Source organism: Dendrobates tinctorius, unplaced genomic scaffold (assembly GCF_039654945.1).
Source record: "Dendrobates tinctorius isolate UK_male_01 unplaced genomic scaffold, ASM3965494v1 ptg000033l, whole genome shotgun sequence".
NCBI classification, from domain to species: domain Eukaryota; kingdom Metazoa; phylum Chordata; class Amphibia; order Anura; family Dendrobatidae; genus Dendrobates; species Dendrobates tinctorius.
The window spans coordinates 19,213,534-19,232,001 of NW_027361701.1; the positions used below are offsets into that span (position 1 = coordinate 19,213,534).

Genomic DNA, 18,468 nt, shown 5'->3' on the forward strand with positions numbered 1-18,468 from the left:
TGGCCCAGCTCCATGGAGTGCACAAAACACACCAGCTGACAGTGAGCATGGCGGCAAAGAAAGGAGCACTGATGCAGCTAAGCCAGAGATGACTTCACAATCTACTGAAGTCTGTAAAGGGACAATAGACAGTAGGTCCTGTTCAAAAATATGCCTCATCAGAGTGTACCCAAAGGGTCATAGAGACAAAGCTGTGAGACTGTATGCTATCTTGGATTATCAAAGTAATCGATCCCTCGCTAGATCAACATTCTTTGACCTATTCAAAATCAAAGGACCAAGCACTCCCTGCTCATTAAAGACATGTGCAGGTACTGTGACAACAGCAGGCAGGAAAGCCACTGACTACCAAATTGAGTCCTTAGACCGACAATTCTGTCTACCACTACCTACCATCATCGAGTGTAATCAGATCCCAGACAACAGATATGAAATCTCTACACCAGATGTCGCAATCCATCATGCTCAATTGAAACGTATAGCACACCTTATACCGGAACTCAACCATCAGGCACAGATAATACTGCTGTTGGGAAGAGATATCCTACAGGTTAATAAAGTGAGAAGTCATATCAATGGACTCCACAATGCTCCTTATGCCCAAAAGCTAGACCTAGGATGGGTCATAATAGGAAACGTATGCTTGGGACTTATACACACCCCATCTTCTGTGACAAGTATGCTAACAAATACGTTGGGGAAAGGACACCCATCTCTGTTTCAACCTTGCAACAACGAGTTCCATGTCAAGGAACACAGCATCCAACTGCTCAATCATTTAATAGACTTTACTCATGACAACAGTATGGAAACTATGAAGATCAGTTGGGGTGCACAGTACTACAGAGAACTAAGCAAGACAACCAAGTAGCAATGTCGGTAGAGGACAAGTTGTTCTTAGAGGTAATGGTCTCATTTTTTACAAGTGCCTTGTCCAACAGCTCGGTCGCACCTCTTCCCTTCAGAACCCACAGACCACATTTACCAAACAACAGAAATCAAGCATTAAAACGTTTCTCCTCTCAAACATAATCTGCAGAGGAAACCAGAGATGAAAGATCACTTTTTCTCCTTCATGTCAATTATATTTGAGAACTGCCATGCAGAACTAGCTCCCACTCTCAAAGACTCTGAAGAATGCTGGTTCCTACCCATGTTTGGAGTATACCACCCTAAGAAACCGGGCCAAATTAGAGTGGTGTTTGGTAGAGCCTCTGAAGTGCCACAACAGCAGAACCTCCCATAAATGTCCCTATTTTACAAACTAGACCCTCTACGGGTGCATTGATCATATTGACACCACAGGTGTGTCACAGAATTTTATACAATTGGGCAGTGAAGAAAATAATTACCGTATATACTTGAGGATAAGCTGAGGCACCTAATTTTGCCACGAAAAACTGGGTAAACTTATTGATTCGAGTTTAAACCGGGTATGCATTGTCCCCTCATCCCTATCGTGGTAAGAGTGGCTTCCCCGTCATTGTATGCATGGCTCTCCCCTTCCTTGGTATGCATGGCTCCCCCCTTCCTGTCCTGGTATGCATGGCTCCCCGGTCCCTGTTATTGTATGCATGGCTACCCCATCCTGGTATGCAAGGCTCCTTATCCCTATGCTTGTGTGTATGGCTATTTATCCCCTTTGTATGCATGATTCCTGTTAAAAATAAATAAATAAAAGCATCCTATTTACCTGCCTGCACACCCTCACTGGCACTGCATCTCATTCGTTCCGTGCCTATAGGAGTCGAGAGGCATGCATATTCATTACCTTAATGAGCGGTGCCACGTGATCGCTTGCCCGGAAGAGCTGCTGGCGCCGGAACAAACGAGATGCGGCGCAGTGAGGGCGCGCAGGTAGGTAAGTAGGATGTGTGCTGGAAGCCAGCTGCTGCAGCTGGCAGTGTGCGCTATTACAGAAGCGGCACAGGCTTTAGTCGCAGTCGCTGGCTCCTGCCTCTGTGACCAGCTGCTCCCCCTCCATGTTTCTGGGACAACTGACTCGTGTATATGCAGAGGGGGGAGTCTTCAGCACCAAGAAATCTGCTGAAAAACTCGGCATATACGGTACATTTTTATCACCTAAATTTTGTTTTGGACCCAGATTTTACATTTTCACACTGGGAATATAATTATTTTTGCATTGGTTTATTCTGAGAGCGATAACTTTTATTTTTCTGGTGACAGGGCTGTATGATAGCTAGTTTTTTGTGGGACAAGATGACTTATTCATTGGTAACATTTATTTTAGCATTACTCTTTTTGATCGTGTATTATTCCACTTTTCGTTCAAAGTACGATAAAGCATAGTTTTTTCCCTTGTTTATTTATATTTAAATGAAGTTGTGTTAAGGGGTTAACTAGGGGGACAGTTTTATAGGTAGGGTCATTTTGGATGCAGTGATGCCAAATATATGTAGTGTGCTTATTTTACTTTTACATAAATGTAGTCATTTGATTAATTGTTGTCCTTTTTTTTTTTTATATATATTTTTACAACTTTTATTAACTTTTCACAATGTTCCAGGATGGGACATAAACTTTACAGTGACAGATCGCTGATCTAATACTCTAATGCTTCTGCATTGCAGAACATTAGATCAGCATCTCTCACACAGGGAGGAGGCGTGTCAGCTACTGCTCTGAGCCGAGTTGTGCCGATGGTCTCCATGGTGACACGAGGACCAAAAGATGGCCGCGGGGTCATCATGGAGACCATCGCCACAATGTAATAGCATTCGTGTAGTGCCGATGGGAGCTCCCTCTCTCTGAGATGCCCCACGCTGTCCGTACTGGCAGCGGCATAAGAAGGGTTAAAACGCCCGCGATCTTAGGTGTTGCTGCAGGTTGTCTGCTTTCATATACACCAGGATTTGCTTGTGGTAGCACTAATATATTGTGATGATCATGCCGAGTGCCACAGCGAGCAAATGCTGATGTATTTGAAAGCAGACACCCTGCAGCTGTAAGGGGGTGGCATTGCTATGGACCGTAGAGACAAGCTGCTACTTTAAGAGACAGCACCCCCCTTGGTTAGAGCAGTGGGGCATTCTGCGCTTCATTGCTGTAAAGACTGTTTGGTTTCGTCTGCCAGACTAGAGAGGGGAGGGGCTGCTTTTCTGTGTGAGAGAGACGAGATTTCTGCAGGAAGCAGACGTGCCTGCCTGGAGCTGTGAGGAAAAGAACGTTTAGTCTGAGACTGTGACTTTGTAAACTATTCTGGGGATTAAAAGGTGGCTTTTCCTGTCTTGCTGTGAGAAGCCATGAAAAGCCAAGAAAGGGATCCAGAGGAGGATATTCCATCGTTTCTAGGAGCATCATTGAACTTGCACACAAGGAAAAGATCACATTGCACAGAGCTTGAAGGAAAGACGTACACATCATCTTGCAAAGGTTCAGGGGCCCCGGGAATGGACTGAGATACCAACGCATTCACTGCTGTTTGTCATTGTTTAGACCTGTGTTTTTATAGAGTTTTTGACCAACTTCATTGAAGACAATAAGGTGAAAAAATGCTGGAAAAACACTGAAAAAATTGAAATGCTGCAGATTTGAATCTGCACCAAATCTGCAAGTCACAAACATGTGCATGACACTTCAGGTTTCTCATTCACTTTGATGGCATCAGGATTCCCTTCAGGTTTTGTGTCAAAAAACGGACGTGTGCACACAGCTCAAGTGGTAAAAATGTAATTATTCTTTCTTCACCACCCAAAATTAAAAATTTCTGCGAGGCACATGTGGTGTCAATATGCTCACTGCATGCCTTGATTAATTAATTGAAGGATGGATTGTAAAATGGGTTCACTTATGTTTGATTTCTGCTGTTCTGGCATCTCAGGGGCTCTGCCAATGTGAAATGGCACCCTCTAACCAGCAAAATTTGAACTTCAATATGGTGCTCCTTCTCTTCTGAGCTTTGCACTGGGTTCAAAAGTAGTTTTGCATCACTTATTGCGTATCGGCGTACTCAGGAGAAATTGCACAACAAACTATATGGTCCATTTGCTCCTGTCACCCATTTTTTTAAATGACAAATTTGGGGCAAAAGCAACATTTTTGTGTGAAAAAAATATATATTTTTTCCTTATACATTGATTTAACCCCTTAGGGACGGAGCCAATTTGCAGCTTAACGACCACTGTCACTTCATGAGGTTACACCTCTGGAACGCTTTAACGGTTCTTGCTGATTCTGAGAATGTTTTCATGTTAATGGTAAAATTTCTTCGTTATGACTTGTGTTTATTTATGAAAAAAGGAAATATGGCGAAAATTTTTACAATTTTGAAACATTCAAACTTTTAATTTTTATGCCCAGAGAGATATGTCACACAAAATACTTAAACAACATTTCTCACATGTCTACTTTACATCATCACAATTTTGAAAACAAAATTGTTGTTTGTTAGGAACTTATAAAGGTTAAAAGTTGACCAACGATTTCTCATTTTTACAACAAAATTTACAAAACCATTTTTTTTTTTTTTTTTTTAAAGGGATCACATCACCTTTGAAGTCACTTTGAGGGGTCAATATAACAGAAAATTCCCAAAAGTGACACCAGTCAAAAAACTGCACCCTTCAAGGTGCTCAAAACCACATTCAAGAAGTTTATTAACCATTTACGCGTGCTTCACAGGAACTGAAGCAATGTGGAAGGAAAGAAAGATTACTTTTTTTTAACAAACATTTTACTTCAGAACCAATTTTTTTTATTTTCACAAGTCTAAAAAGAGAAAATGAACCACAAAATTCGTTGTGCAATTTCTCCTGAATACGCAAATTCATCCTGAAATTCATCCACTCAATGCCGACTTTTATTTCCCATTGACTTGCATTGGGGTCGGGTTTCGGACGAAACTCCGACTTTTTTTGCCCTAGTCGGACGAGTTTCATCTGAAACAAATTTTGTTTCATGAAACCCGATCTGACCAAAGTCGCTCAACTCTAGTGGTGAGCACTTAGAACCCCCAAGTGCTTCACAAAAGTTTATAACGCAGAGCCATGAAAATAAATCATTCTTTTTCCTCAAAAATGATTTTTAGCCCGCAATTTTTTTTTATTTCCACAAGGGTATCAGGAGAAATTGGATCACAAAAGTTGTTGAACAGTTTGGGCGCATAGCAGAGCTCGGAAGGGAAGGAGCGCCGTTTTGGAATGCAGACATTGATGGAATGGTCTGCAGACATCATGCTGCGTTTGCAGAGCCCCTGATGTGCCTAAACAGCAGAAACCCCCCACAAGTGACCCCATTTTGGAAACTAGACCCCAAAAGGAGCTTATCTAGATGCGTGGTGCGCACTTTGAACCCCTAAGTGCCTCACTGAAGTTTATAACACAGAGCCACGAAAAAAAAATGATTCATTTTTTTTCCACAAAAATGATTTTTTTAGCCCCCAATTTTTTATTTTCCAAAGGGTAACAGGAGAAATTAGGCCCCCAAAATTGGTGCGCAATTTGTTCCGCGTACGCTGATGCCCCATATGTTGGGGTAAACCACTGTTTGGGCACACATCAGGGCTCGGAAGGGAGGGAGTACTGTTGACTTTTTGGACGCAAAATTGGCTGGAATCAATGATGGCGCCATGTCGCATTTGGAGACCCCCTAATGTGCCTAAATAGTGGAAACCCCTCAATTCTAACTCAATTCTAACCCCAACACACCCATAACCCTAATCCCAACCCTAACTAACCACAAACCTAACCCCAACACACCCCTAATCCTAATCCCAACCTTAACCCCAACACACCCCTAAATCCCAACCATAACCCTAACCACAACCCTAACCCCAACGCTAACCATAACCCTGGCAACAAACCTAACCCTCACCCTAATTCCAACCCTCACCGTAACTCCACACAGTGGATGAAATCTTGCAGGGTGCCAGCCAGCAGATCTCAGCGTGCGCACTGGGCACGCCATTTCCTTCCCGGAAGAAGATGGCGGCGTCCATGGAGGGGGAAGCATGCGGGCCGACGACCACCGGGAGGTACCGGGTGGAGTTGGATTGAGGACCATGTTTCTCTCTCCTCTGATGTGCGATCAGAGAAATTAGATGACACAGACTTTTTTTTGCGATTGCTATTATACGGTTAATAACAGCGATCGCAAAAGTGGGGTCGGTAAAAACTGACCCGAATCATGTTCTATGGGGTCTCTGCTACCCCTGGCAGCAGAGATCCCAGAGAAAATCCGATGCTAGGGCGCATTATACACTTTTTCCACAGTGCCGTTAATTAACAGCGCTGTGGTTTTTTAAGTACCCTTAACTACCGCCGTTAAAAGGCATATTGGCGGTCATTAAGGGGTTAATTCCTGTGAAGAACTTTAAGGATTAATAAACTTCTTGACTGATTTTATGCACCATCAGGGGGGCATTTTAAAAAATGGTGCCACTTTGGGGTATTTTCTGTCATATAGGCTACTCAAAGTCACTTCATATATGATGTTGCCCCTAAAAATAAAAATTGGCTTTGTAAATTTTGTTAGAAAAATGAAAAATTGCTGATTATCCCAGCACAGGAACATTTTATTTAACCACATCAAATTGTGAAAATTATTGCTATTCCAAGATCTATTGATTAAAATTAACTTTTGTTTGCATGAAAACCCCTTTATCATAGGTCATTGATATCAGATCTGTGGGGGTGCGACACCTGACACCCAGCACCCCTGTTTATTAGCTGTTCTCAATCCCAGTGCAATGTGGTCAGTTGCAGAGCTGCCCAGTTACATCAGCTGTATAGTTGCCATGGATGGGGGTTCCACTTCCACCCCTTTTCGAATTAATGGGGGGGTGTGCAGTCACTATTCAGTTGACAAAGTTGAAAGCAGTACTGAAAGAAGACCACAAATGGCTACACTGACCACAAAATCGAAAAAACGTGTAGCTCTGGGAGAAAAAAAAAAAAAAACTACCGAAATATAATATAGATCTTAGCTTTAACAAGCACGTACCTTGCAAAGCTGTTGTGTACTTGACGAATTACTTCAGAGTTGCTTAATGCCAATCCCTTCATCTAAAAAGCAAAAACAGCTACATATCATTGATGGGTCTACAAAAGCTAAAATAAATTCAACCAAACATGCATTTAAAAAAGTATTATCAAAGAATAGAAAAAAGAGTAATGTCATTAAAAATTAATTTGTAATTACTTTAAGTTAAATGGGTGGTTCAAATCTAAAACAGATTTAATCCTACATGTTCACTTAATGTAATCAGTTTTTTTAAATATACTTTATCCCCTTCACAACCTTTGACAAACATGTACGTCAAAAGTCTTGTGTGTCTGTCTTTGATGAAGGCTCGCATGCCAATTTGATCAGCCATAAAATGTCTTTAACACCCGTGGGTGGAGCAGAGCTCCATCCGGGGCAGTTGACCTGTTAAAACCTGCTGTTAATCTATGATGGAATTTAAAGGGAATGTGACATGATTTTTGAGAATTTATTGTAAAAAAAGAAAATTATCCAAAAAGATGTTTTCACCTAAGCTTGACTCTGTTGTGTGTGGTTTTTTTTTACTGTTTTAATGCAGCCACTGGGGGCTGCCATTTTACCTTGCAGGTCTGTAATGGCTGCCGAACAACACTTTCTGTCCCCAAATACAGCAGTCCCTGGGCATAGGAGACAGCGGTCGGATGCTGACCCCATCTCTTACATTGCAGTCGCATCAGCTGTCAACTGGGGACGCCTCTGTGAGCTACTCAATTCACAGCTGTAGGTGTAGCCAGGTGCCATTTTACTTTTTTTTTTTTTTTTTTTTTTTTTTTTTTAAGAGGCCAGCGCTATCTGCTGAGCTTCATTTACACTCTATCACAAGTTCTATTATGCCGGATGCCGTACGGTTCACTTCCGGCATAACAGGTCTTGGACGGTCACGCTGCCTGCTATCGACCCGACGAGCAGCAGCCTGCTGTCAGTTTATCGCCGGCTGTCTTTTAAAGCAGTCACATCACTGATGTGACTGCTCTCAAAGTGATCAGGATCGTCATGGAACATTATGGATTACCTTCTCGGCAGACAGGTAATATTTGTGGTTTATTATTTTATTTTTGTTGCAAAAGACGAGGGCGTCGGTGGATTGGGTGTTCAGGGAGTATGGTTTAATTAAGATTATTAAAGGATTCTTATTAGGAGTAATGACACAAAGACTTTATTCTGGCTGTAAACTATTAATTATAGGGGGACCCCACGTCATTTTTAAAATTTTAATAGCCAGTAAAAGCCAAGTATACAGCTGTGAGCGGATATTAATAGCCTGGGAAGCTCCATAGGTATTACCGCCTTCCCAAGCTATAAACATCCGACGCTAGCCATTGGCTTTCCCTCTGCTGGGTTTCTGAAATTAAGCGGGAGCCCATGCAATTTTGACAGCACCACGGAGAGAGGGGATCCGCCCTTCAAGGACAGGAACCTACAGATAAAAGGGTGGTACCTCTCCTCCGCCTTCAGTTGGGTTCCTGTCCCTGTCGGGGGGACCTACAGTACGGCGTACCTGTGACTTGAAGGAAGAGTCCGGATCCGGGGCCGACCTGTCAGGTATACGGCAGCTGGGAGGCCCCTGTCGCGGCAGGAGCGGTGCCCGAAGCCGCCGCCACCACTGGGGCCGATGCAGGCTGCCGGGTGAGCGGGGGGGGGGGGGGGGGGGAGACGTCTGAGCCGCCGCTCCGGAAAGGAGATCGGGGCTCGCGGGGACCCGGTGTAAGTGGGGGCAGCGCCATGGTACATAGAGTACCAGGATGGCCCTGCCCCGGAAGTAGAGGAGCAGCTTCCGGGTCCCTGAAACCGACGCATGCGCGGGAACACGCTCCCCGGGCAGCGCGGTGCAGGATGGGAGCGGTGACGTCACGGGGGCGGCAAATTTAAAAATGGTGGATTCAGAACTCCTGGCTGGAAGCGATCCTGATAATGGGGGATAGCGACCAGCAACAGGAGCAGCATGCCAGGCTGCAGCTCAAGCAGCAGCACCACCACCAACACCACCACCGACAAAAGGAACGAAACAGAGATGGCCGTTCCAGCAGTCACTCCACGCGGCGCAGTACGTCAGCGGCAAGGAGCAAATCGCCACCGGGAGATCAGCCTATACAGGACCTGACTCCATATCCCGAACCGGTACCTGCAGCCACGCACCTTTGGGGGGTAAGTGATCTTCGTGAATGTTCACCCTTGTAATACAATTCCTGTCCCTTATTAGGGAAAGGGAAAAAAGAAGAACAGGGAATGCCCCACTTGCACTAGACCCCTACCATTATCCTTGAGAAAAAACTATGTGAGTCTTGCACAAAAGAAATTCTTTGTCAGGAGACTCCGGATTTCGCATGCGACCTAAGGGCCGCAATCAAATCAGAGGTTGAGAGCGCCCTCGTATCCCTTAAGCATAGGGATAAAACGAGGAAGAAAGACACGATAGAAACCTCCCAGTCAGACTCTTCCACGTCGGGAGAAATCACGTCTAAAACCTCAGAATCCGGCTCCTCAGACGAGGAAACGGGAGGGCGTCACTGTTTTCCCCTAGAAGAGGTAGACAGACTAGTAAAAGCTGTATGGTCTACCATGGGGGTATTGGACCCTAGGCCGGATAAAACAGTCCAGGACATAATGTTCGGGGGACTAGGCTAGAAAAAACGGAGAGTATTTCCGCTTAACGAAATTGTCAATGGCCTAATCAAAAAAGAATGGGCCAAGCCAGACAGGAAAAATACTACAGTCCCTTCCCTTAAAAGAAAATATCCCTTTGAGAAGGCATCTACGTTTTGGGATAAAGCCCCAAAGCTCGACGTTGCAGTCGCAAAGGCCTCAAAGAAATTCGCCCTTCCCTTTGAGGACATGGGCACCCTCAGGGACCCCCTAGATAAAAAGGCAGATACCTTTCTAAAGGGGGCATGGGAGTCAGCAGGCGGTAACCTCAGGCCAGCCATAACGGCGACATGTACTTCAAGAGCCCTAATGGTATGGGTAGACCAACTTGAGAAACAGCTGAGGGAAGGGACACCAAGGGATAAGATCTTAGATTCTATCCCAGTAATAAGGGGAGCGGCTGCCTTCTTAGCGGACTCATCGGCCGATTCAGTCAGGCTATCGTCCAAAACAGCAGCACTTTCAAACGCGGCCCGAAGAACACTATGGCTTAGAAGTTGGCCAAGGGACCTACAGACCAAAATGAAATTATGTTCAATCTCCTGTGAAGGGAAATTCTTTTTTGGGGAGACGTTCGATGACATCCTCCAGAAAGCAGGGGACAAGAAGAAAGGGTTCCCAAATTTGGGGCCAGCAGCATTTAAAAGGACCTTTCGAAATAGGCTTTTTCAGAGGAGACCACCGAGGGAACAAAAGTGGGATGACAAAAGAAGAGATAGAGGGTTCTTCTTTAGTAACTCTTCCCGAGACAAAAAGCCCTCCAAGTGACAGTATGCCCAGGGTGGGGGGATGGTTAACCCTTTTTCTTCCAGCCTGGAGGAGAATTTCAAACAACCCATGGATAGTAAACCTAATCCAGGAGGGCCTAAGAATAGAATTTCTCTCTCTTCCACCTCAAAAGTATGTAATAACGCTGCTGAGATCCAGTACGCGGGAACGGGAAGCGCTAGAAAGCGAGGTCCTAGGCCTAGTAAAAAAAGGAGTCCTCCAGGGGGTTCCCCTGCAGGATATGGGTAGAAGGTTCTACTCCCCTCTTTTTCTAGTAACAAAACCGGATGGCACCTTTCGAACGATCATAAATCTGAAAAGGCTAAACGAATAAGTTAGGAATCAGAGCTTCAAAATGGAGTCGATCAGGTCCACCACCAAAATCCTGTTCCCAAACTGCTACATGACGGTGTTAGATCTCAGCGACGCCTATTATCACGTCCCTTTTCACAAAGACTCCAGGAAATATCTCAGGTTAGCCGTCTCATTATAGGGCAAGGTGAAAGATTTCCTGTACAGAGCCCTGCTGTTCGGAATATCGTTAGCCGTATTTACCAAAATAGTAGCAGAAATGATGGCTCATATAAGGGAACAAGACATAGTAATAATCCCGTATCTAGACGATTTCCTAATAGCACGCAGCTTGGCTCAAAAATGCAGGGAACAGAGGGACAGGGTGATGGACACTCTACAAGGCCTAGGCTGGCTTCTAAATCTAAAAAAAAAAAAAAAAAAAATCAAGATTCGAGCCCACCAGGGTACAAGAATTCTTCATCCTAAGGCTGGAGTCTCACACAGCGACTCACCAGCGATCTTGACAACTATATCAATGTGTCAGGATCGCTGGTGAATCGCTATGTGATCGCTGGTGAGCTGTCAAACAGACAGCTTCACCAGCGATCAGCACAGCGACGCCCGGCGTCGCTGTGCACGTTAGTAACCAGCGCGCTGACGCAGCAAGCTGGTAACTAACGTACACATAGGGTATCTAGGGACGCACGTCCCTTGGATACCCGATGTGTACGTTAGTTACCAGCGCGCTGATGCATAGATGGAAAAAATTCCTATCCACTTGTAGGGCAAAGGTTCAGGACGGGGTTCAGATTGATAAGATCCTAGAATTTCTACAAAAGGGCCTAGAACAGGGTCTGGCGGTCAACACATTAAAAGTACAAATAGCGGCATTAGGTGCCCTCTATAACCATGATAACAATAAAGAGGAGGGCACCACCAACAATGCATACGGGGATACACCAATAATCAGTATAAAATATAAATAGAAAAACAAGAAAAAGCTACTGACCATAACAATGGGATCACACACTAGATCAAAATATTGTAAATTTTATTGATTGTCAAAACAGACCAAAACACCATAAAAATAGTTAAAAGTCACTCAATGACAGTGAAATTGAACCCTGAAGGGTTAATAATATAACCCTACAAAAAACTCCACTCATACATAGGTATCATGATAGTAATGGTTGATCATAATGATAATGGCATAATTAAATCATGGTACAGATCAGGTATATTATAGTACAAATACATGGATATAACCGTTAGTAGCAAATGAACCAATCATGAAATACAAAATGCTGAACCATAGATCTGTACACCGATGGATCAATATTCCAATTGAAATAATCATCTATTAAGAAGATAGAAAACCCAAAGGTACATCAAGGGCCCTGATTGCAATGATTCAGAGCCTGGTGATGTTCCTCCAGAAAAGCGCTAAAATAGTATACAAGCGCTGGGTGCAGAGCCATTACCATGCCAGGGGGAGCCTGTGGATTGCCCGACGTGTGTCGCTACCGCTAGGTAGCTTCGTCAGAGCGAGCGATATTCAAGCCTTATCAGCAGGGCCACCTTTTACAAAAATAGAGTCATCCTAAAACCTGACCCGGCCTATCTACCTAAAGTATCATCACATTTCCACAGGTCCCAAGAGGTAGTCCTTCCTTCCTTCTGTCCAAATCCAAAAAATAAGGGGAAGAAAAATTCCACACTTTTGATGTTAAAAGGTGCCTAGTACAGTACTTAGAGGCAACCAAAAGATGTAGGAAGGAAGGCTCTCGATTTGTATGTTTCCAGGGTCCTCGGAAGGGGCTCAAGGCATCCAAGAGTATCCTGGCAAGGTGGATAAGGGATGCGATTGCCCTGGCGTATTCATCAAGCGGGAATACCATCCCGGAGGGGCTGAGAGATCATTCTACAAGGGCAATGGCGACCTCATGGGCTGAAAGATCTGAGGTATCAATAGAACAAATCTGTAAGGCGGCCACCTGGTCATCACCTTCGACCTTTTTCAGGCACTATAGATTAGATCTAGCCTCTACGTCTGACCTGACCTTCGGGAGAAAGGTCCTTCAGGCGGTGGTCCCTCCCTAAGCTACCAATCTCTAATTCTCTCCGTGGTGCTGTCATGGGTGAGAGAGAATAGCTTACTCACCGATAACGGTGTTTCTCGGAACCCATGACAGCACCCGCTTATTCCCCTCCCCTTCACGAGTGTGGCGAGCACGTTTTACTGTTAGTAGAGTGTTTCTGTTTAGGCACGGTGCTTTTTGATAAATAAGCAGTATTATAATATTGTGTATATATTTCAGTGGTCTAAGTAACCTGGAGACCCTCTGATGCTCTGTAACCAACTGAAGGCGGAGGAGAGGTACCGCCCTTTTATCTGTAGGTTCCTGTCCCTGAAAGGCGGATCCCCTCTCTCCGTGGTGCTGTCATGGGTTCTGAGAAACACCGTTATCGGTGAGTAACTAAGCTATTTTCTTTAAAATTAACAGTTGCTGTCTGGTTACAGCCTATGTATGTCTTATAGACGATTCTCCATTACTAACCTGTGGGCTTGATATCAACCCCACAAATAGTACCCCACTTGCCACTGCGACAGGGAAAGTGGGAAGAGCGAGGCTAAGAACCAGATTTGGCGCATCTTATCTCAGCCTTTACTGGGGTGGCTGAGAGCTGATGTTTTTAGCCTGGGAGGGGGCAGTATCTATGGCCCCTTCCAAATCTAATATCAGCACACAGCTGTCTGCATAACCTTTGCCAGTTATTAATTATAGGGGGACCCCACGTCATTTTTTAAAATTTTAATAGTCAGTAAAAGCCAAGTATACAGCTGTGAGCTGATATTAATAGCCTGGGAAGCTACATAGGTATTACCGCCTTCCAAAGCTATAAACATCTGACGCTAGCCATTGGCTTTCCCTCTGCTGGGTTTCTGAAATTAAGCGGAAGCCCACGCAATTGTTTTCCTTCATTTTTTTTTTCTTTAAAATTAACATTTGCTGTCTGGTTACAGCCTATGTACGTTAGTTCTGTTAACGCTCCTACATAGGCTGGTGACAATGTGTGCGTAGGTTTGTGTGTGTTTGTGTTTACTTATCGGCTTATTAATGAGGGTATCAGGCTGAGTCCAAGTGTGTGTGAGTGTGCGTGAGTGCGTTAGAGCGTGCATAAGCGTGAGTATGTGTGCGTCAGCGTGAGTGTGCGAGCATCAGCGTGCAAGCATGATACAGCGAGCAGCACCAACTAACAGAATCCTTGCTGCCTGCCATCCTCGGTGACCGCCTACTTGTCAGTATTACTTTGCAGTCACCAACAAAATGGCTCTGCACTGTGTTCCTAAATGTCATCCTCTCTTATCCGTTAGCAAACACCCAGAAGGGGAGGAGAGGAGTGACATCACCCACTTGTGAGCAGATTCAGCCCATATTTACTGCAGTGCAATAATGTGAGCTAGTTGTACACTAGGTTTTTGTGTCAAATTTCAGTAGATGCTCCCTTGGTGTTCAAAAGTGGAAATACCAAACCTTTTAAAAATATTTTTTATATTTTAATAAATTATAAGCAAATGATAATATTTTTAAAGAAAATTTTAACATTAATTCTTTACATTTTTTTCAATTGCTGAATTTTTTTTTTTTTTTTTTATTGCACCTTCCCTTTAAGACGAGCCGAAAGGGAACACATAATTCCACGCAGCCATTGGCACGGCCATGACATGATTGCAGGGCGCCAGTGGTTTGCCATGACAGCCACGGGGTCTGCTCAAGACCTCCCAGCATGTCAATGATCCTCCTGTGAAAGACCGCATTTAACTAGCATTCATATGATATTGTCATTTTTAGTGATGAGCGAACGTGCTCAGATAATGTCTTATCCGAGTATCTTAGGAGCGCTTGTTCATTATGTTCGCGTCCCTCTGACAGCATGATTTTCGGAAGTTAGACAGCCTGTATACATGCAGGGATTGCCTTTTAGGGAATTCCACAAGTTCAGGCTAACAACCGCAAATCATGCAGCCACAGGGACGCTAACATATTACTAGAGATACTCTAATAACACCTGAGCGTGTTCGGATAACAGCTGAAGCTGTACTATGTAGAGCAGCAGCAATAATAATAATCTTTATTTTTATATAGCGCTAACATATTCCGCAGCGCTTTACAGTTTGCACACATTATCAGACGATCACAGCTTCAAGTCTCCTAAGGAAGACTTAAATACAGTAAAAAAAAATAAATAATAGTTTTAAAAATTATGAATGCGCTAGCAGTGACGGACGCTCGGACGCTGCAGCCCGCGTCCGAGGGTCCGTCACAGAATGACGGGACATCGCTAACGCATGCCGATTATGGCATGCGTTAGCGATGCGCTCATCTATAGCTGTGTATGGGTGCATTAACGCATCCGTTACATAGCGTTAATGCCGCTATGTAACGGATGCGTTAAACGCACCACATTAACGCTATGTGAACCCAGCCTTATACTTACCAGCCACCATCTTCATTTGTTATCCGCAGCGATCTGGTTAATCTCTGCTTGGTGATCTGGACTCACATCTCAATGCAAGTCTATGAGAACCAGAACAAAGCCAGAAAGAGACCCTCAGACTTATACTGAGAGCTTGTGACAGTTAAATCTGACTTCCTGTCAGTCTGAAGTTGCAGACACAACATGGTGGCACAAGACAGGAGTGGTGCTGGGAACAGCTGAAGGGGAGTGTAACACAGTGACTTTACATTACTAGCACCACTCCAGATGAGAAAAAAAAAAAAAAGCACCACACAATACTGCTGGAGTGGTGCTTTAAACCAGGGTTCCCCAACTCCAGTCCTCAAGGCCCACCAACAGATTATGTTTTCAGGATTTCCTTAGTATTGCTCAGGTGATAATTGCATCACCTGTGCTATACAAAGGAAATCCTGAAAACATGATCTGTTGGTGGGCCTTGAGGACTGGAGTTGGAGAACCCTGCTTTAAACAACATAGGAGACCAGTGGTAATTACCTTGCCTAAAAACACACTGTTAAAGCATTTGTGTAACCAAAATCTACATTCAGACAACCGCATCCAGTTTGCAGCCACATTATTTTGCCTTAGGCCTGTTTCACACTTCCGTTTTTTGACGTCAGTCAAAATCCGCCAATTTTCGAAAAAAACTGATCCGCCAAAAAAGGGGCGGATCCGTTTTTTCCCCCATAGACTTACATTAGCGGCAGACCTTGACTGATGGTCGTCCGTCCCACCCGTTTTTTGACGGATCCGTCAAAATTTTAGCGCCTTCCGGGTGGATGAGACGGACTCTGCAACGTTTTTTCCAGGCGACAGTCCGCTAATTTATATTGCGCATGCCTGGCAGATTCGCTGGAGCAGGGCTTTTAACCCCTGAGTAGCGTTCAGGAAAAGCCGTGCAAAGAAAAAATCTCTCCCCCCCCCCCCCCCAGACTCGTTTTCCTTTAAATTTCGGTCACTAACTGCTAAAGCGGATCCGTCAAAAAACGGATCCGGTGGCATCCGTTTGTGTCACAACGCTGACGGACCCGTTTTTTCACAACCTGGCGGATTGGGACTGACGTCAAATAACTGAAATGTGAAACAGGCCTTAGCAGTACTAAGCATTACGCTTAATGCTGAAGCCAAATATCACAATTGTAGCTAAATACCGACTTGAACCATCCGCTTATTCAACCCCAACTAGCATAACACACTTGGGGCCAGATTCATCAAAACATTTGTGCCAGTATTCTGAGGTAAACAGCTTTGAAAAGTCATAATTTTAGGGCAAATGGCTTGATGCGATAAAATTATGTAACTTTTGTAGTTATCACCCAGCTTAAAGGGAGCAGGATGGTTGAATGGCAAACTAGTACATGAAGAGGAATAAGACTCTTCATGAATCAGGATCGTCTGACTCCAGCACATATCCTCATTAAGACTGGCATGAACACAGCTCTTCATGTATTTAGGTGCTTAGTGTAAGGCCACAAGGAGCGACCACTTAGTTAGCCTAGAACCAAGCCAAAAAAAAAAAAGTTTCAGCATGGTTTTCAACACAAATTGTATGTGGTCAAATGAAGCCATCAGAAGCTCATGGCCATTAGCAAGAAATTTTAACGTCTTTTAGATAGGAACATATATGGACGTTCTTCATCGGGTGCGTGTATATGAAGTGGGGTCAGGAGCTGAGCTTGCTGAATACACGTGGCAATTCAACCCAGCGCCTGCCGGAGATGGCTGTGGTTAACAGAATTTAAAATGGCTATACAGTAGAAATCTGTGTTCTCATTAGCTTTGGCACCAATCTTGCCCTACGGCACTGTCACTGAGTGCTCATGGGCTACCATGGCAGTTAGGGGCTTACTAACGGCCACTCCCGTCACTGCCATCTTTTTACTCCCCCGATGTTCTGGACTCTTCAGCCACTTAAATATATGGTAGTCTTTGAATGACAGGTCACAGCTAAGATTCCAAACAGAGGAGACAGGGTCTTTGAGTGGATTCAAGCAGAAGGTCTGGAGAATCACAGGCAGGAAGGAAAAGATCCAGTGTACAGTCCAGCCCATGGGCACCAAAAATTCAAATGGTGACTTACAAAAACCACAAAGCGGAGTTCGTTATTATGACACCATTACAGACATGGCTTTACTTACATTACATTTACATTACAGACTTCAATGTATGACACTTTTTAGACATAAGAAGCACATGCTGCTCCTTTTTATTAAAAACAAACAAGGAGATGGGACGTGGTTGGCAGGGGACAGGAGCAGACCTGTTTTGCAGGAGCTCCTCAGAGTCCCCTAAAAAAAGCAACATTAGTTTACTTAAAAGTGAATTTTCTTGAACTAACTGATAAAGACCTTTGGGAACATGCCTGGATCGATAAAGAAGAAGGAAAACATGGACTTAATGAAGAAAAAGCCGTTTTCAGGACACAGAAATATCTTCATGAAAACTGCTGAATTATCTCCCTCCTCTGCTATGAGGAGGACGCCAGCTAAAATAGCCACCGAAGCAGGACAAAAAAAAACCTTTTAACAGACTTTCCACCTCCGGTCTGAAGAAGCAGAGGTCACCTGGAGTAATGTTGACTAATCTGGAGCCAGGATTGAAGCTATCCGATGCATCTGCAGCTCAGGCATCAGCCGCTGAAGAAATGAATGTCCACAGGGAGACTGCAGTGACACCTGGAACACTGAAGAAGAACGATGCCACACTGGTGAAGAAAGTTATTAGTGCGGAGGTGGATCTTTCAGATCCAGCATTGGCAGTGCCTGAGGGAGACCACCTGTCATCTTGTGAAGGGGAGAAGGAGCCTCAGTGTGATGCAGTGCTGATCTCTTCAAGCGACAGGGAGGAAGGAAGAAGCCAGGCAGCTGTGGCAGGGACACTAAATGAGAGAGAAGAGGCTTTTCTGCGATGCTTGCTGGAGAGCCTTTCCTGGTTGCCAGGGAAGGGGATTTCTTTTGATGCTGGGACAGATCGCTGGAGCCTTGAGGGGGGATCCCCTCAGCCTGAAATCGTGACACAGGCAGGGTCAGGAGGTCCGCAGCTGTCAGCAGAGGCGGTAAGCAATACACCACCAATAAAAAGTGTAGCACAGGAGCTTCCCACTGTTTTAAGATGTTCCTCTACCAAACCTTCTTTCAATGATATAAATAATGCAGAAAATAGGTGGGAGGATAAGAATAATAGCAATGGAGGGGTGCTGCAGGATGCTCCTCATGCTAATGGTGTTTGCAACAATCATAT

At 44.4% G+C, this 18,468-nt stretch overlaps 1 protein-coding gene across 7 annotated transcripts in view; it reads right to left on the reverse strand.

Annotated features, from left to right (window-relative positions):
• The window catches only part of UCHL5 (ubiquitin C-terminal hydrolase L5), a 539,393-nt gene that overhangs the window by 401,604 nt on the left and 119,321 nt on the right, over window positions 1-18,468 (reverse strand). For all 7 annotated transcript variants that reach the window (XM_073573025.1, XM_073573020.1, XM_073573022.1 and 4 more), the window contains one exon: window positions 6,961-7,022. In XM_073573025.1, the coding sequence (XP_073429126.1) occupies window positions 6,961-7,022 (62 nt within the window). The remainder of the gene's footprint in view (window positions 1-6,960; window positions 7,023-18,468) is intronic.